The sequence below is a fragment of the Asterias rubens genome, chromosome 15 (assembly GCF_902459465.1).
Source record: "Asterias rubens chromosome 15, eAstRub1.3, whole genome shotgun sequence".
Lineage (NCBI taxonomy): Eukaryota > Metazoa > Echinodermata > Asteroidea > Forcipulatida > Asteriidae > Asterias > Asterias rubens.
The window spans coordinates 206,813-226,778 of record NC_047076.1 but is presented as its reverse complement, the minus strand read 5'-3'; the positions used below and the strand labels follow the sequence as shown (position 1 = coordinate 226,778).

At 36.8% G+C, this 19,966-nt stretch overlaps 1 protein-coding gene and 1 non-coding gene across 5 annotated transcripts in view; both read right to left on the bottom strand.

The window, feature by feature from the left end:
• The window catches only part of LOC117299875 (ATP-dependent translocase ABCB1-like), a 38,028-nt gene that overhangs the window by 10,194 nt on the left and 7,868 nt on the right, over nt 1-19,966 (bottom strand). For 2 of the 4 annotated variants that reach the window (XM_033783459.1, XM_033783461.1), the window contains 20 exons: nt 15,492-15,760; nt 14,273-14,469; nt 13,601-13,813; nt 12,294-12,465; nt 11,450-11,574; nt 11,221-11,337; nt 10,584-10,638; nt 10,309-10,422; nt 9,895-10,005; nt 9,253-9,378; nt 8,473-8,676; nt 7,930-8,344; nt 7,278-7,310; nt 3,854-3,981; nt 3,092-3,247; nt 2,674-2,778; nt 2,119-2,196; nt 1,344-1,427; nt 925-1,128; nt 212-312 (listed from right to left, as the gene is read on the bottom strand). In XM_033783459.1, the coding sequence (XP_033639350.1) occupies nt 212-312; nt 925-1,128; nt 1,344-1,427; nt 2,119-2,196; nt 2,674-2,778; nt 3,092-3,247; nt 3,854-3,981; nt 7,278-7,310; nt 7,930-8,344; nt 8,473-8,676; nt 9,253-9,378; nt 9,895-10,005; nt 10,309-10,422; nt 10,584-10,638; nt 11,221-11,337; nt 11,450-11,574; nt 12,294-12,465; nt 13,601-13,813; nt 14,273-14,469; nt 15,492-15,760 (3,007 nt within the window). Of the gene's footprint in view, nt 1-211; nt 313-924; nt 1,129-1,343; nt 1,428-2,118; nt 2,197-2,673; nt 2,779-3,091; nt 3,248-3,853; nt 3,982-7,277; nt 7,311-7,929; nt 8,345-8,472; nt 8,677-9,252; nt 9,379-9,894; nt 10,006-10,308; nt 10,423-10,583; nt 10,639-11,220; nt 11,338-11,449; nt 11,575-12,293; nt 12,466-13,600; nt 13,814-14,272; nt 14,470-15,491; nt 15,761-16,750; nt 17,091-19,966 lie in introns of those variants that run through there. The other 2 variants (XM_033783462.1, XM_033783460.1) reach the window with 2 other exon arrangements.
• On the bottom strand, nt 12,898-12,970 carry Trnas-aga. Its single transcript has one exon. It is a non-coding gene; the product is annotated as a tRNA-Ser (tRNA).

Genomic DNA, 19,966 nt, shown 5'->3' with positions numbered 1-19,966 from the left:
GCATTTGGAAAAATCTTGACAAAGGCTTAAGGCAGGTTTCTGGCGATGTCAGATGTTCGGGCTTAACATATCTTTTGCACACTAAACATGCTTCAAATCGTTTCCAGTCCAAAGAATTGTAATGTTTTCCTTGTCGTGTTTTTTTTTAAATACTACTGACTTTCGTTGAAGAACATTCTGAAAAGTTTCATGAAAGATTTACTGGACTGACCTGTATGGCCCTTCAAGAAGGGAAAGGTACTTGCTATGGAAGGTTTCTTCCCGAGTGAGTGAAGCAACAGTTCTCATATTCTCAATGGCCTCTGTAGCAACCTGTAACAATCAATTAGAATCAATAATCAGAAGACCTGTCCACAATAAGAGTTGTTAAGAGTTGTCATTTGTACAAATCAAATGAATTCCAAAAAACCTTTAGAGCTTCTTGGTCTTGCCGTCAATGCGATTTGTCCAAGATCTAAGATCAAGTCTGATCTAAGATCAAGTCTGATCTAAGAAAACAGGTTTATAAACATTTGGTGGAGAGCTTACCTTTATTTATTTATTTATTTGATTTGTTTTAAATCTTTAGACATTCACAATAGTTACAAGTTGTACAGGGGCTGTCAAGGTTAAAACAAAAGTATAAAAACTGTCATCAAAAGATGTGTCAAACCAGCCCCTGCCAATGATATAAATATAAATATACAATATAAAAAGGAGATTGCACTGAAACATTTAAAAATCACACAAGAAAACATTAAAACACAAGCAAAACCAGATTATTGAGAAAAAAATAAAATAATTACAGTCTGATCTAAGATCAAGTCTGATCTAAGAAACAGTTTTCCCAGAAGCCTCAAAGGATTTCTCAGTCTTAAGATCATCATGATATTTCCAAGATAGAAAGTATGATCTAAGGAATTATTTTAAGGAGGAAGGCCTTACCTTTCCAGATGCCTCAAGAGCTTCTTTATCTTGAGCTTCTGATGATTGAACAAGTTGCCACTCAATAGCACCAGCAATGGCAATGAATGGAAGGAATGCCAATACGAGAAGAGTCAACTGCCATCCATAGATGAAGGAAATAACGATAGCTGTACCAATGTTGCAAACAGATTGCATCAACACACCAATACGAGCACCAGTCGCCTTAACACAAAACAAACAAAATATTGTTACTAACTTAATCGTTAAAAGATAATTTAGTGGTCCTCATTTACATTTTCCATTTCATTTTGCTTCTAACTGTAAGCACAAACTAACACTACTGGTTGGCACAGGAAAATGCATGACAACTTTTCCTGCGCTTACTCTAGTTAATTAAACAACAACTTGGTATAAGCTGAAGTTTTGAAGTTACTTACTCCTTGGACTTGGGCAGCTTCAGTAGCCAATCGGGTTGTCAGTGCACCAGTGCTGTTTTTTTCATCGTCAAACCATGAAATATCCTACAAAAAAACAAAAAACAATAGACATCTCTAGTAATAATTGATCTGAACATCCTCTAGCTCACCCTAAGAGATATTATATAATAATAATATGGACTTATAATGCGCACATCTCCAGGAAACCCCAAAAAACACAACAAGGGCGCTATAAAAGTTATGTTCAGAACAAGTTAAGACAAACTAGCGAAACAAATCATATTGTTATACCTCTGTACAAATTGTGAACTTTGATTGGTCCAGAACCAATCACGTGCCGTGCAACAAATACGGGCCGGGTAACATGAAAAGTGATGTACACCGGTGTACATCACCTTGATCGTTCCCGGCGTTGGTCGATTTCCAGCGCTGTGTACGAAACAGCCGCAGGTTCGAGGGAATTGTTTCTTGTTCGTCTGCTTATTAAACAATGAATAGTCCGTCGTAATAATGTTTGAAGATGACAACAGAACTTCGAGAAGAGGAATAACAATTATACAAAGGTATAACAAAACAATTGTTGAACGCTGTGACTGGGGTCCATGGGTTTTGTACACCCTCGAGTGGAAATGGCACCCTCAGCTTCGCCTCCGGTTCCATTATCCCCCTTGAGTGTAAAAAACGCCATGGACCCCGTCACAGCGTGCAACAATTGTATAGTGTAACAATTAAATCCAGCAGTTTATGGATTACTATGAAACGTTGTTGCCCTTACCTGTCGTAACATGGCCTTGAAAGCGTTATGTCTTAATCGTACTGTAAGCTCTTCCCCGGATTTACCTAGAGCAGATCCCTAGCAAAACACAATGTGAAATAAAAAATAGTTATAACTGAGTATTAAATGAGCTTTAAAAGGTAGGGGACTGTTAAAGGTAGGACACTGTATGAGGGATGAGAGTCACTGCTCACAACAAGTCTGAAACTGAGGTTTAGACTTAAAAAGAAAGGTTTAGACTTGCAATGAAATAATGACCAGCCACCTTCTGAAAACCTCTGGAGTAAATAGTTCCTAAGGAGCTTTTGGGAACGGAATCTACAGAGCTAAACAGAGTAGACCAAAGAGAAAGGACTTATTTTATTTTGAGAAATATACAGCATTGATTTGTTTAACAGGCAGCTTTTTAAATCCCTGAAATGAAACTTTCACATGTGGTTTTCATTTGTCCATAAATCAGCATTTTGTTGACAAAAAAACAATCTATGACCCCAACTTTACAAGGAGATATAAGAGAAATGGTCTTGATTTGAATGAATGGCCAGTCAATTTTACCTGTACAACACTGGCTACCATGATGACAACACCAATAGCAGCAAACAAGAGGCAGTATAGGGTAGTTCGGGCATTGATCTCATCAACATCAGTCAAGGCAAATGTCTGAAAGAAAGAAAAAAAAACACCATCAACTGAAGTTGAAACAACAAACTAAATGTACCTATTGTTGCATCTTCCAACCTAATAAAGCTGCCAACGTTTGTATCTTGCAATCAGGGAGATTTCTAGAACAACATTTAACATACACTGTGCAAGTCTTGTGCATCTCACATCTCAAAAACAAGAAAACAAGTCCACTGATGACTCTATTCTTAGGTTAGGGTTAGGGTTAGGGTTAGGGAAATCAAATATTTTATAATAGATGTTAAATTTGCATCAGAGATAAAGAATCTTATTTGGAAGATAATGTTCTTACCCCTAAGACACGACTGAAGATGATAGCAAAGGCTGGTTGCATAGCTCCATTCACTCCAGCAGCAATACTTCCCATAATGATGTAGCACCATTCCGGAGAATTCATTTTCATAATTCGACCAAAGCTGAAATGTTTCAACAGCTCTTCTTCCTCTTTCTGTAAACACAAACAATTTTACCCAGATCTTAATTCTGTTTCAGTTAAGGGCACATTTGCCATCTGAACAATATAAACACAATTCATGCACAATTTTTTTCATCATTTAAAAGAACTAGGCATCTTTTATTTTGCCTTCTCATCTTTCTTGGAGGCAACTTATTCATTAAAATGTTATTTTTAGGACATTTTATCTTTTCATTTTTCTTTAAAGAGACTGATGATTAGAGTTAGGCTATTTTTTATTTATTTTTTTATTTTTTTGAGAGACCAAAATCACCCAAAATCACAAGACCACGAACGGCCACTTTAAGAAAAGGGCTACACTTGTCACCAGAGGCATGTTGCCACCTAATCCTAAAGCTGAAACAGGGTTATTCCCTTTGACAGTTTGTAAGGATGTACATGTAGGCATGGGTATCATCCACTAGGAGCCAGCTGGTAGAGCAGAATGCACTACCTTCCCAACTTTTTATGAAGCAATTATGGTTATGTGCCTTGCTCAAGGGCGCAAGTGTCATGACCAGGATTCAAACCCAATTTCAGCTGCTGACAACACCATATCTTGGGTCCGGTGAACTAGAAAGCTCAGCAATGACATCTTACCTTTTCATCTTTCTTTGAAGAGACTGAGTGACTTGAGATATTGGACATCATTCTCTTCAGTCCTTTGACTGATCCACGTTTTGAGTCTGATCTATTAAGATCATTGCCATCAATCAATGGGGTGTTCTCTATAATCAAGAAATATATCACCAAAATTGATCAGTAATGAAAATATTGCGCTATAAAATTCAATCCCAGAGGCAATACAATGACTTGTTGATATGATGGAATATAAATTTAATAGACCCGTTGCATTGACGTCACACTCTGAAAAAGTTTCCTCACTGAGGCCAAAGGAGGCAAATCATTGGCCGATAGCTGTTGTTTGAGTGTAAAGACATGTGCGTGACCTCAGTGTCCCTGTAGCGCTACGCGTTATGCAAGGGGTCTACCAATTGAATATAACATACCGGTATATTAACGTGCTCAATCCAAATTAAATACAAACTCCTCATCTGAGTTGGACATAGTTTGTATCATTTTTGTTTAAAAGAAGATCACATGCATTTCGGAAAACTTAATAAAGAATCAATACATCATTAATCAGCAGTAATAATATTTTTGATGGGGTGTATGACATGAGGCTTTGATTATGATTATAATGCCATATTGCAATGGATTGTTATGTACAAAATCAATTCTAATGTATGCATACTGCCCCCCCCCAGTTTTATAATACACGGACATGCAATGCTGTATATAACATCGACAAAGAGACATCAGGGGAAACTCTATGCACATTTTTCTATATGTACATTTTACTTATCCGTTGGCAAGTGATGATGTTTTATAGACAGTAGTGTTATGTAAATAAATGGTGCACACATAATATCAGAACACTGCACTTCTGGATGTAGTACGTCATCACGCGCTTACTAACAGCATAGCACCCCCACTTCAAACATTATATCACCTGACAGTATTGCAATTCCGTGTACATAAGTTCTTCTGACAAACATAAATCACAACAATGCTACACAGATGGGGCATGTAAATAACTAGAAACACACACAAATGTTTTGAATGAATTATGAAACCTTATAATACCCATAGATTGAAGTCATCATTGGAAAATTGCTGGTTGCATTGTAGTTGTTAATCAAACCAGTACTAAGTAAGGTTTGTCGAGACACCATGTAAAAATCTCTTTTGTAAGTAGTGTTGGCTCTGAGGCGAGTTTGTCTTAAACATTGCAATTATGTACATTCTGTGGTTGCATCCTTTTTCTTATATTTTTTTACTGTTACTTTTTTTATTTACTGTTACACTTAAAACCACACTGTTATTTTTATACATTTGTGTACAACGCTTTGAGGCTTTGCATAAGGCGCTTTATAAATGTTCTTTATATTATTCACAGCAGTAAAATACCCAAACATAGTGGGATTAAAACAAAAACTGAATGAAAAAGATCCACCAATCGAATGAAAAAATATCTATTGGATATTTTGCATTCTTGCAAAGAAGAGAGCAAACTTTGTTCTTTTGTTGAAAGATGGATTGTGTGCCATTCCATTATACAGCTCATAAAAACTATCTTATTATTACAATCCTAAACACAATGGCAAGATATATAAGCAGAAGGGAGAGCTACTGTAAACAAAAAGGCTACTTTAGAACCAATGTAGGAAGATTGACATGGCCAGGATAGTTAATCAAGCCCTCTTGACATTACATACTACATTACTTCAAATGACTCATACTGGGGATGCAATCTTGCTAGCTATTTCTGGACAGACACTATTTTTGGCTACTCTTAGTAATCTATCTATAAAGTTCCTAATTTGTAAAACAGTTTCACATTCAGTTTCCTTGACTTATGACAGCTTTCACTACCCTCTTTAATTACAGAAACAAATACTTTGCAGAAACAAAACAGTATGGCAAAGGAACAAAATAATATTTTGATGGAATGAAACCATATTTTGAGAGAATGAAATAATATTTTGAAATGAATTAAATAAAATTTTGAAGAAATGAAATAATAATTTGAAAGAATGAAATTTTACTTTTGGGGAATGAAATAATATTTGGAGGGAATGGAAATTGAGGAAAACAAAAACCCCATTACCTTATGGGCCGCATTGAATGTAAGAATGGATACGTCCCAAACTGAAATACATGGTCAAGTTTGCAATTCATGTATGAGATGTTTAAACTTAAAGGTTGAAGAAATGAAATGTAGAGGAGTCGATATGTATTATTAAACAATAAGCACTTGCAAACTTTCCTGGCAAAACAACCAGAGTTGTTTTAACAAAAAATTCTTGAAAAAAGTTTTTTTATTTTGCCACAAATGTTTTAGATTTTCTTCCAGGAAATGAAACCAATGATAGCGATAAAACAATGAAGCTTTGACTTTGCTGTGAAACTCACCAATTTGTTGTACTTTCGCTGTAAAAAGTTGTTCCATAATTGACAAGCAGATAAAGGAATATGGGTTCATATACAAGGTAAAAGCAAGTGGATGAAATAAGTTGTGTTTAAAAAAATGATTTACGAACTATAAAAACTCAATGTTACCGCTCATTTTGCTCTAGACGGAATGTGATAACAAAATAGCACATGCACATGGTTTGGTGGCAGGGCTGGGTGGAGGCATGAATTGTTTATTTTATATGAACAGTGGGTTGTTTATTTTATCTGAACACCAAGGTTTATATAACAAGGAAGCAGAGAAGTCACAACGTAATTCCTTCCAGAGCAATTTTTGCCAAGCAACCAATATTACTAAATGCAAGGCATAATGGTTGATGCATGTATATGCATAATACTGTACAGTGACAAAAAGCTTGGCAGTGAAATTTGCTGAGAAGTCGCTCTCTGAATGACACTTTTATTTTTGTTTGACTAGAACTAATGCTCTTGAGTATACCTTCTTCATGTCAATGAATGGTTTGAAAAGAAACCACAGTTCCGACATTGATGAACATGTATGTTCAATGTTGAATGTAGAGTATGCACATTGTACATACCAGTTGCCATATAGTCTGGTCTCGGACTCGATACCCGCCTACAGGCTACCTCTATCTGGCTGCCTTTTTTGTACCGTTTTGGAGAAAACACATTTTCTTTTATACTGATAGGACATACAGAGTACAAGTTACATACATTTGTCTTGCTGCCTCGGGAGTGAACTCAGACTTAGAGGGTGTTCAAAGTTAAAGAAGTCCATGCATGTACAATAAAACCAATAAAACCACCAAGAAACAACAACATCAAAGTAAGGACTGACAGATCAACAGATATCTACATGTTCGAGAAACAAAAGTTTCCAAACCACAAAATGGCAGAAACGTCTTTTGAAAAATAAACCACAACCAAATAATAACCAACAACATACAAGAGAAAACAACTTAAACATGACATTCTTAATATCTACATTCACCAGACGTAGTATACAGATTAAGCAGAAAGAACTTACTTGGTGAACTTGGACCTCCTTGTAGTACAGGTGCTTAAGATTAATAATCGCAAAATAAGGTTCAGAACTGAAGATTAAGTGTCTTTTTATTGGAATATCTTCAGTGTAGTGTTGAGTTTCTTTCTATTTAATGCTAAGGTTGTACTAGTCCAATCTATTTTATGAATTCTGAAAGTGCCATTATTGTCTGTTTGTAATCTGTTTCATGAATGTGTACAACCCATAATAAACATGCTATCACAAGAGGGCATTATCAATCAAGAAATACTATTGTCTTTGTGATATACCAAGGCAACAACAATCACCAAGATACATTTTTGCTGATACACAGACTTATTTGTTAATCAGAATTTTAAAAACTTAAAAAAGGATGGGCATTTTAGGTTGAAACCACAAAAAGCGGGCACTAAACCAGTTATTAAAGCAACTCATATGATCCACTTGCAGAACTTGCAGAACTTCCTCTAGTACCCTACGACTCTTCTATAAAAAAGTGCAAGACGATTACTAGACAACTAGTGCTATGCACAGCTATTTAGCAACTTCTCTTCATGGATCAACAGTAAATGGTAGTAGTCAGTTGTGGAAAAAGGAACATTTTGATAATGTATAATACAAACAGAACCAGACAACAATACAATTAGTTACTTACTCTCATTGGTTTTCTCTTCATCTTCGTCTTCATCTTCCAATTCCTCTTTTGGTTTCTCAGGCTTCTCCTCTTTGCGAGACTGTAGCTGGACAAGATTCTGATAAATACCGCCCTCAAGCGTCATCAACTCAGCGTGGGTTCCCTGCTCAACAATGTTACCCTCTTTAAAAGCGCAGATCATGTCAGCATTGCGTATGGTAGAGAGACGATGAGCGATGACGATGGTTGTACGGCCACTCTGAGCTTTGTCTAGAGCTGCTTGGACAGTACCTTCACTCTCAGTATCAAGAGCTGATGTAGCTTCATCCAACAAGAGGATCTTTGGATTACGAACTAGCGCCCTCGCTATGGCAACACGTTGCTTCTGACCACCAGACAGCTGTGCACCTCGTTCACCAACAAGAGTATCATATCCCTTAACAAAAAAGGGTAAGAAATTTATGTAACAAACTATAAACATCATTCTGTTGAAATGAAAATTGATCCAATACTGAGACAAATGTCAAGTCATCTTATAACTCCCAGATATGAAGTAAGTTTTACCTTTGGCAGAGCTGATATGAAGTCATGAGCATTAGCCTCTACAGCAGCTGCTTGTATCTGTTCATCTGTAACATCCATACGACCATAACGTATGTTGTCTTTGATTGAACAAGCAAAGAGGATTGGTTCTTGGCTGACGGTACCGGTGTGTTGCCGCAACCATTTCACGTTCAGATCCTTCAAGTCAACACCATCCAACTTGACCTTCATGAAGAACAAACAATGTGAAATCAAAACCAATTTATTTGACTGATATTCCACATGAAATTTATGAACAAAACATTTGTTGATGACGAGTTGATAACTATTGCATAATTATTACCATCAAGCAATTAATTCCCAAGTTAAAAACATTTAGTGACGTTTGACAGATTGTAGAAAGTCTCAGGTGAAGTTATCTTTGTTTACCCCACGGTGCACTATCACACTGTGTCCTTACTCCACAGAGTTCCAGTTGCACGTTTCAAGAATACCACTTCTCCCTACTCCGTAGCAAGGGTGGCTATTCCCCGGGGTAAGCTCATTTGCCACGGCAGACCGGGGGAAGACCGGGGGTTAAAACAATCCTAGTGTGAAAATGCCGGGCTCTATTCTCCCTACTCCGTAGCAAGGGTGGCTATTCCCCGGGGTAAGCTCATTTGCCACGGCAGACCGGGGGAAGACCGGGGGTAAAACAATCCTAGTGTGAAAATGTCGGGCTCTATTCTCCAGGGCAACCCAAGGGAATGCAGTAGTATGAAAAGGACTTAAGTTGGGACACAAGGAAGTGACTAAACATACCACTCCTTCTCCAGCATCATAGAATCGTTGAACAAGTTGAACTGTAGTACTCTTTCCACATCCACTGCTTCCAACCAAAGCCACTGTTTGACCTTGTTTGACCTTCAGATTCAATCCATTTAAAACCTGTAGAGTGGAGAGGAAGAAACATTTAAACACTGTTTGGTAATTACTCAAAATATATATATATTAGCATAGAAAGTTACTTGGTAACGAGTAATGGAGAGCTGTTGATAGAATAAAACATAGTGAGAAACGACTCTCTCTGCAGTAACTTAGTTTTTGAGAAAGAAGTAATTAGCCTATCTAAGGCACACAAATTTGTGCAACAAGGGTGTTTTTTCTTTTATTATTTTCTTGCACGTTTATGACTAATTGAGCCCAGATTTTCCCAAGTTTATTATTATACACATGTTGAGATACACCAAGAGAGTACACTGGTCTTGACAATTACCAATAGTGTCCAGTGTCTTTCAGTCATGGTTCATAGAATCAAAACACCAAACAACTCTTCAATGCTTGAAATAGCACCCAACTTAAAGATCATGTCCAGTGGAAGGTTAGTACTGTTTCTGGTGTGCAATTCACTTGGTGGGTTAAACGTAGCACTTAACATACCGACTTGATTTATTTTGACCCTACCTTAACATCTGGTCTTGATGGATAGACGAAATGAACATTTTCAAAGCTGATTTCACCAGTCACTGTATCTGGTTTCAGTCCTTTATCAGAACTGCTGTCAATGGATGGTTTCTACAAGATTCAAGAAAAATATCTTAATAATAAAGATGTTGTCTGCTTTTGGTTTCTTGGCTAATAAAATCTTTGATAGGCCTCTCTCCATAAAACCCCATCAAACCCCATTATTGAAACAAAATCAACAAAACTATTTTATTTCAACTTTGTTATTAAAACTGTGTTTAGATTAAAGTTTTTAACTCCCCCCCCCCAAACCATTTTTTTTTTCAATTATTATTTTAAAATAACAATTATAATAATAACACTTATATAAAAATCCTGAATGTCTGATCCCAGTATTTGAATCGGTTATCTCACCTGGTCAATGACTGCCCAGATAACTGCAGCAGCTCCCCTTGCTTGGGAGATATTGCCAAAGTTTGGCCCAGCTTGACCGAAGGAAAACGCACCAAATAGGACAGCAAAGAACACCTACACCAAAGAAAGAAACCAAATTATTTACGTCATATGCGATAAGAAATCGCTGCAAATTCATTAGAGTGTTGAAATAAAAAGTGTTGATATAAAAAATGTGCAGTGAAGTTGACTTGAGAAGTCTGAAAAACATGAAATATTTTGACAGGTCAACTTACCACAAGAATGTCCCCAGGTGCTAACTCGTTCTCCAGAAAAAGTTCAGTTCCATACCTAAGAACAGGCAGATCATATTAAGCAAACTAAGTCAATTACAGGTGAAATGAGATATCGCCTAAAATCATTAAGCCACTAACGGCCAAGTTGAGGGCTACATTTAACTGTCACCAGTGGCACGCTGCCACACTACGGGGGTGAAACAGGTTTACCCCCTTCACAGTCCATAAGGATGTAGGCATGTGTATCATTCACTCTAGGAGCTTGTTTGGTAGCAGAATGCACTACCTTCCTTACTTTTTACAAAGCAATGATTGCTCAAGGGTATGACCGGGATTTGAACCCACACTCTGCTGCTGACAACACCATGGCCCAATTTGATAGAGCTGCTTATACACAAAATGTAGCTTAGTACAATCAAATGTTGTTTACCAGAATAAATCCTGCTCAATTCTGCAAGTAGACAATTGTGAGGTAATGATTTTCTGCTTAAGCAATTCTATGAAATTGGGCCCAGTGCTTGGCTGCACAGTGAGTGACCTAGACCACTCGGCCCTGACACACCACAGTTGTTTTAATGTAATACCAGTATATTGAAAATAAACTAAGGCACGAAGTGAGAATAATGATGATACTCACCAGAAAGCAAGCCCGTAAGCACCAAACATAACCAAGTACACAACACCAATACCGGCAGCTTGGGCAGTATTACGCTTGATTCCTTGACTCTTAGCTCCTTCCAACATAGTAGTATACCTACAAAGAAATTCAACACCAACATCAAACTCACAAACTGGACAACTGGAAAGGTGTGTAGTGCCTTTAAAGAATAAGGATATTAGAAGATTTTCATGTGATTAAAGCGTACCTTGCTAGTTCTTTTTGTTGGCCGCCAAATGACACCACAGTTCTGATTGAAGAGAGGACTTCCTCTGCAATGGAGCCAGCTTTAGCGTAAGAGTCAAATTCTTTCTTAGAGAACGTCTGGAGGACCTAGAAGAATCGAAATGGAGATTACAGGGTTATAAATCAAACATTTACAACTTCTAGTCTGACTTATCAAATTCCTTCTTAGAGAATGAATGGAAGACCTAGAAGAAACGAAATGAAAAACAGGGTTAATAATGAAACATTTACAACTATAGTCTGAATTATCAAACTCCTTCTTAGAGAATGTCTGGAGGACCTATGAGAAAAGAAATGAGAACACAGGGTTAAAATTCAACCATTTACATCGTCAAGTCTGAAGTATCCAAACCAAGGTGATTGATTTGTTCTCAAAGTTATAACAATCCCCATACGCTCCCCTTATCCTTATATCTTTATATTTGTATATCCCTGTAAATTGTAATTTTATTCTTGTTGTATATTTTTGCTATGCCTTTCTTGAATGTATTGTATAGTCTCCTTTACACAGGGAAGACAAATTTTATGTTTTTTATCATGACAACAAATATTTTTAATAATTTTAATTTTACTAATAAAATATATCATGGTTTCTTGAAGATAGAGTACTCTAGTTGTAACACTGAGAACAACTCTGAATCAACAGATACTATTACTTGGTACAAATCTGTACAACCTAATTATCCAACGACCACCATTTAAAGCCTAAGTTCTTCTCAAACCTTAACTTATTCTAATTAAAGATAGCTAAAAAAAACAACAAAGGCTAATCTGAAACCAAAACAACTTTTCCAGACTGTTCTTACTTTTGCCATGAGTCCAGCACTGGCTACAATGAGTGGAGAGATGGCTAGAATGACCAGAGTTAACTTCCAACTCTTCACGAACCCAAGAACTATTCCAGCAAGAAAGACAGTTATAAGATACAGAGTCTGCCCAACTTTGTCTCCAATACCCATTCGGATCTTGTCAACATCCCTGTAATAAATCAAATAAAACAAAATGTTTAAACTCTCAATTTGAATATAGAATTACAGTTTACTTTTCAAACAGCGGAAGGGGGGTAAGGGGTGCCGCACATCATGAAATGGGAGTAACCTACATGTATGGATACATAACGTTCAATAGCATTTCAAATATTTGAAAGCTAGTCTTGTTTGTCAGTTAACTAACAATGGTTCTGCCACAAGCATCCAACATACTTTACATAAACTGATCATTTTTTTCTCAAGGTATTAATTGGTTTTGGGTAGCTGGACTTGCAGAGAAATCAGTTGAAGGAGATTTTACTTTCTCCACTAAACCTCAGATTACACCCTACTACTTTTAATTACAATACTCAAAACTTAACATAACAACTTTCATTATATTAATTTTTCCCCGAGTCCTGTGAAAAAAATCACAGGCATTTTACTCGGGTGGGATTCGAACCCACGACCCTTGCAATTCTAGAGCAATGTCATACCAACTAAACCACCGAGATTGCCCGGTAGCTAGAGGCAGTTCGAATCCTATGTTTAGCAGCGGGTACTGCAAACGATTTAATAGATGTTAATTTTGCATCGCGATAAAGAATATTAATTTTTGGTTTTTACCCATATACACCAATGTGTGTAGCACTGTATACTCAGTACTTTCCCCGAGTCCTGTGAAAAAAATCACAGGCATTTTACTCGGGTGTGAACTCAGTACTTTGAAAAAATCACAGGCATTTGTGAAATGCCTGTGATTTTTTTCTAAAAGTTGCTCTAGATTGGCAAGGGTCGTGGGTTCGAATCCCAACCAATTTTTTTCACAGGACTCGGGGAAAGTACTGAGTATACAGTGCTACACACATCGGTGTGTATGGGTAAAAACCAAAAATTAATATTCTTTATCCCGATGCAAATTTAATATCTATTATAACTTTCATTATGTTGGTGTTATTTCTAACCAATATGCACAATCTGACTTATCAGTCGTGTGAGTTTTGTGAACCAAATAGAAATAAGCTCCACCCACCCTTATATTTGACTGACACATAAGTGATTATGTAACATGGAGAAACATTATGTGTGCTAATTCACTAAGGGCATCCAATCTCACACAGTATTTATTTATTTAAATTTCTTACTCAGACAGTCGGGTGTTAAGCTCGCCACTCTCATGGGTGTCAAACCAACCAATCTCCTGCCGAAGAATTGCGGCAAAGAACCGTTTACGAATGGTAAACATTTGGCGAGATGCTGTTGTATTCCAGAGTGAATGTGAGACGTATGATACACCCATAACAGCAACACCAAGAATGGCATAGATGACACAGAATCTTGTAATCTCGTCTCGAAATCTGTAAACAAAGAGGAAACAGCTCTTAAAAACTTGAAAATCATTATCTTTATTTAAACATCAGAAATGTTGTAACAAAAACATCACTTTCATTAAATCGTCTTTTTCTTTATCAATAAAACACCTTTAGACAAGACACATCTTTTCAATCAAGCGTTTGAGTATTGGTTTAATTTTACCCTTTGAAGTTTTCTTAGATATTGCATTTGTAGTGTATTTCTTTACAATATGTCCTGGATTTCTTCTTAGCTAAGACTTCAATTCGATGTTGGTTATTGTACATGTGTATGTTTTAAATTATTTGAATTTAGCACCATGAGCACTTTGATAAATTTGTGTGCTTTATTATTGCTTTTTCATTATTATTATTAACTATTATTAATTAATATATTTACTTTAAATATTGAAAACTAATAATTTGAAGAAATAAAAGCGGCAATAATTTGTTTAAATGACTTACAACTTAACAGGATCAACGACATTTCCAGATGAATCAGTGGGTAAGGTGATATTGCCAGTTAAGTCAACTGAGCCAATTAAAGTGTCTGTGATGTCACCAAAGAAGAGAAGTAATAACGGAAATGACACTCCTTGAGCAAGAGATGCTAACACAGCTATTAATGTTATGAAGATATCAAACGGCGTGGCAAAACGATACTGTGGAATGAACAAAAATAGAAAACAAAATCAAATTATTATTGGAGCACTTGCCTCAGGAAAACCTAGTTGACAGTCATTACCTGTACCTGAACCCATGAAATTATATTAGCTGTTGCAAACAACTTCTGAACCGAAGGACCTATGGTTAAAGTTACTTGTTCATGTTTGATGAGTTGTCATCTAGCCTTCAAGAAAGACTCTGCTAGGGTCCAAACGTCAGGTCATGAATTCTTTTTTTGCGTAGTATAATTAAGAAAGTTAAGTCATTATTTATTAATTGATTGATTGATTTATTTATATTTATTAATCCATTATTTGTTTTGATATATTCATGTTGGAAAAGGAGCTTGTTTCTTTAACATTTCATATTGAATTATTTGTTGCTTTATCTCTTTTTACATGTACTTTTCTAAATATTTATTCTTTTATTTGTTAATACTTTTTATTTATATTTTTTAATTAACTATTTATTTGTTTATTTATTTATTTGCTATTTGCTTGTCTAATTTCTCGTTTTGGTTTTGTTATTTTAAAATTTTTGTGCTTTGTGTATACAGATTATTTATATTTATATTTATTTCAAATTGTTATTTTTTTTCAAAGAGAGTATTTTATATAGTGTGTTTGCCTCCCTATGTGCCTGGATTAACAGGCTTCCGAGCTACAGTGTTTAATTATACTTTTGTTGATCCTGGTCATCACATTAGGGTTGTTTTGTACATTCCTGTGCCCTTACTGTTTTTCTTGCTTTGTATTTACTTTTGTACATGTACTTATCTTATCTATTAGTATTTGACATACTGTCTGCTTGTATTTGTAATTGTTTAATGGCCAAATAAAGAATAAGAATAAGAATAAGAATGGACAGAGAATTTCCAACGTCTTGAAAATTTGAAGCCAATCAATTACTTAAAGTTTTTCACTTTTTGAGGATGAAGCTCGCACAAGTTGATTCTTCAAAATCTTTGCAGACAGGAATCAGTTTCTGTTTGCCCTAACTAATTGTAACTCTAACTTACCAACTTCAAGAAACCAACAGGTGGAATATCCGGCTTCTTATCTTTATCATCCTTGTCATCTTTAGCTTTGGACCCTTTGCCATTCTGTTCTCCATTAAGCGGTGCTGCAGACACTTTGCCATTCTGCGGTGCTGCAGACCCATTGCCATTCTCTAGAACCTCTCCATTCTGCGGTGATACTGGCTCTGTCTTTCCATTGCTTACTACTGCCACATAGGGAGGTGGTGGAGTGTCTGCTTTCTCGATCTCAGAGTCAGCCATTTCAGCGGCTAGTAAGAAATAAAAGAAATTCAATCATGTCCCCACTCTGTCATCACAAGTATTAGTAAATAAATTAAATGGCAGGGTGAGGCCGAGTCCTGCAGCGAAGACGTGAACGATAACGATTACGTGGCAAAGAGAATGCATTCTATTGGTTGAATTGCTCCACGCAGAATATGCACACGCTCATTCAACCAATAGAATGCGTTCTCTTTGCATCGTGATTGTTATCGTTTTCACTAACGCTGCAGTGTGACTCGGCCTTCAGGCTGTTTCCGAATTGGCGGCTAGAAGCCACTGCTAGATTTTTGCGTCACTATGCAATGAGATACAGTGAGCCTTTAGCCACTTAGCAACAGTCATAGCCATAGCTGTAGCTGCCAATTGGGAAATAGCCTTAGTGATGAAATACTTCATTACTGTCCATACTTAAATGCTTTTGTTTTACATTCAGTACCTTTCAATTCCTATTCACTTCCATGTAGTTTGTAGTAGAATCACCTTAAGGTGATCCTCATGGTAAATAACCAACAGCCATTACATACAGAAATCTGTATGTATGCAGTTCAAATACTACAAACAGAGATACCATAGACTGGTACTCACTATGGCATCAGGTTTTCTCCTATAGACCGTATTAAATAACCCCTTTTTGTTATGAAAAGGCGCCATCTTGTAGGGCAAACCGTATGCGGGTCCAAACGCGTACAATCAAGCACGCAGCACGCAACATTCCCGGTTTGATTTCTACGCACATGCACGCACACACACACACACACACACAGGCGCCATCTTCAGGTCAGATATTTTAGCCGTGTGATGTCATATTAATAGTATACAAAACCATAGCGATGCAACCTCCATGCTCTTAGTCTTACACATGGCCTGTTTATATACAAAAACATTTGACAAGATAATGTCACTAAGTGTTTTGTACAATTTACAATGTCAATTATTGTTTTTTAAAAGATTCCGAAGTACCAAGTCTGGATACTTACTTTGTGTGTATATTCCTTGGATTTCAGAGTCAGACCGATAAAATATGCTTGCTTATTGTACTTTCACCTGCACATTAAATACAGAGCTCTGTAGCATGCCAGCAGTGCATGAAGTCATAAGCTTTTATGCAAATAAGCGATTGCACCATCAGTTGTCAGACAGCAGTACACACAGGACTGCCTCACTACTCAGATATCAGATAACAATGCCCGCCTTTTTGGCCCACACTGAAGAAATTTGAGGGTACTGTACGTAATTACTTCGTTGAGAATATCTTAACACCAACATGTACACACTACACAGGGAGTGCATTTGAGGGTACGTCATGTAACATACGCAGTGAAATCTATAGTGAGTGAGTTTTATTAAAGGAATAAAAAAGGTCACTTCTCTCAGATGAATAGTCACATGACAGCATGCTGTGTGTTGTTGGTGAATAGTATAGAATAATAGAGAGAGGGAATGATTACGGGCACGTACGCAATAGTACGAAGAAGGATTATTGATGCACTGATGCATGGATGAGACTGGACTACTGTCGAAAATGAGGGCGAGTACGCAATGGTACAAAAAAAGGATTATTGATGCACTGATGCATGGGTGAGACTGGACTACTGTGTAACTGTCACGTCATCGTCAAATTGCAGCCATGAATTCCAAAAACCAAAGAAAACTGTTCAAACTCAAGCATTAGATTTGAGAACCAATTTGAGAACCCTTGATTTGAGGGAGAATAGTTACACCCCAAAGTCTACAGTTGTTTTAAGTAAAGAACAATCAAGCGTTGGGACTTCAACACTTGGGCTAAATAGTGTCCAAATAAAAGTAAACTTTCAATTTGTAAGAACGTGTCATGCCAAGAAAAAATGTGAATAAACCTTTTTTAAAGGTCAAGTAATCTGAGCAGACCCTGACCCATTTCATTACAGTAATTAAACTATTTGAATCGCTACAACAATCGCTATGAAAGGTGTGACAATGTGGAATCCAATGAAAAGTAAGGCTTTGCTGTACCAGTACAGCGTTTCCGGGCATGAAATGGCTCAGGGTGAGAGGGCAATGCAATTGATACAGCCAATGAAAACACTGGGTGGTAAGTGAGGGGAGTGGGTTAACAAGAATACAGTGTACAAAACTACAAGTGAGATGTGGAACTAAGCTCATCACAAAACCAATTATATTGCACACTCATGGCAACACTGTGACGAGTAATAAAACCACGTAATGAGATATTATGGATGTTATGAGGAGGTTCAAACATGTCGCAAGTACACAGAGCAATATTTGAAAATGCAGCTCCCTTGCTGGCATTGATCCGTTTTCATTTTAACTATACCAAATTACTATATAAAAGGACACCGCCACCAACCCCCCCCCCCCCCCTCACACAAACTAAGGGCACTCCAAATTTCATATGAAACATTCCAAAGTGGCATTCAAAGAGAACTTACAGCATGCACCCTTAAATCTCTCAAACTTTGATGTACTTACAATACAATATGGCCAACCTTCCTTGCTCTATGGGCCTACTGTGTACCAATTGTTGTATTTATCAGGCAGGACACAAAAGCAATTTCAACTGGGGTCTTTTAGAATATGAAGGTTATTGCAATTTCCAAAAGAACAACCTAGGGTAACTTCTTTCGTGGGTTGCAGTAAACACGTTTTGGTGTAAAATAAGGACTAAATTTCTCACTTGAATTTTCTCGAATGATTGAAAACAAAAGGAAAAAAAGCTCTTATAATGAAACAATATCAGTAGAATAATTCACAACCTGTTGTAAACTTAACGATTCCAATGCTAAGCTATAGTAAGCATCACTGCAACTAATGTTATTCATAGGGTCACAGATTAATTAATAATCCAAAAATTAATGACATGCATAAAAACGTTCTTGGTGAGAAGTATTGCAGCTGTTGACCAGAAAAGGTTCCCTCAGAAGTTCAACAACCTTTGAATCTAAAAAACGATTCATGCTTGGAATTGTTTTTCAGATTTTCTTAGTTGTTTTTTTCAGTTGGTGTGCATAATTTGCAAATGCTGCAACGAGGGGCCGATTTCACAAAGAGCCAAGATTGATTTAAACTACAAGTCAATCGCAGTTGCTACGCATAGTGTGATGTCACAATACAAATCACTATGGCAATACTGACAATTTGCCTCGTGATGAATTTTATTGCATTATAAAATCGGCCCCAGATTCATGCATGAATCATTTCTCAGATTTCTGAGGGTTGGTGCTTGTTTGTTCCTCAAATGCTGCAGCTAGAGATGCAGTTCTGCTGTCACCTCCTTAATGTGGATGGTTTTCATTTTCTTATGAAAATACTGTGATAGTTTGTTGTTGTTTTCTCAGCAAGTAAAGACACTGTTTTCACCTGAAACTTCTACACATGTTCGAAAGTAACTCTTCCTTTACTTGGCTTCATAAGAACCTACACATTGACCGAAACTATATGACCCTAGTGTACCTTTACTCTAACAAATGTTGTAAAGTCTAATATCTACAGCAAAACCTCCACAGCAAACTTTTACTTTTAGTTTTGATGTGTTTGTTAGTGTACCCAATGATGAATGAAACTGAGGCTGTGAATAAAATAGACTGGTTCCTTTTATGTTCAACATAACCACAGTACACCGACATGGACCATGCATGACAGGGAATCCAATGAAGGCACAGTTGTTCGAGTATCACCACCACAGGGAATGAATTTGTCCAGTAACTTTGCATAGCAAATTATTTATATCTAGAACTTTTTTTGTGCCAACTGAGTGCCCCAAAAAGTTACAATATAATTAATTTTGGCTATGCCATACCAAGGAAATCATTCACTGATGGAAAGTTGTTCAATGATCACTGTTGTGTACAAATAAAAACAAGTGTTGTTTATATGAGCTTGATGATAACAGGGATGTGAGAGTCAATGCTGACAAAAAGTCTAAACTGGGATCCAGATCTTTAAGAGGTACATTGAAATGATGGCATTTCCACCTTTTGGTAACCCCTGGGAGTTTTAGATTCCACAGAGTATTTGGGAGTATGATCCTCCACTAGAGAAGAAGCTCAAAGAGCAGGATGCACCCTAATCTGGGGAAATTTACAACAGGAAAACTTTCTCATCCCTGTGTGACGACTTCCCTTTCCCATCACAAAACATCAAAACAACTCCCCTACCCCTAGAACCAGAGGTTCACTCCGCTAACGTGGAGGAGA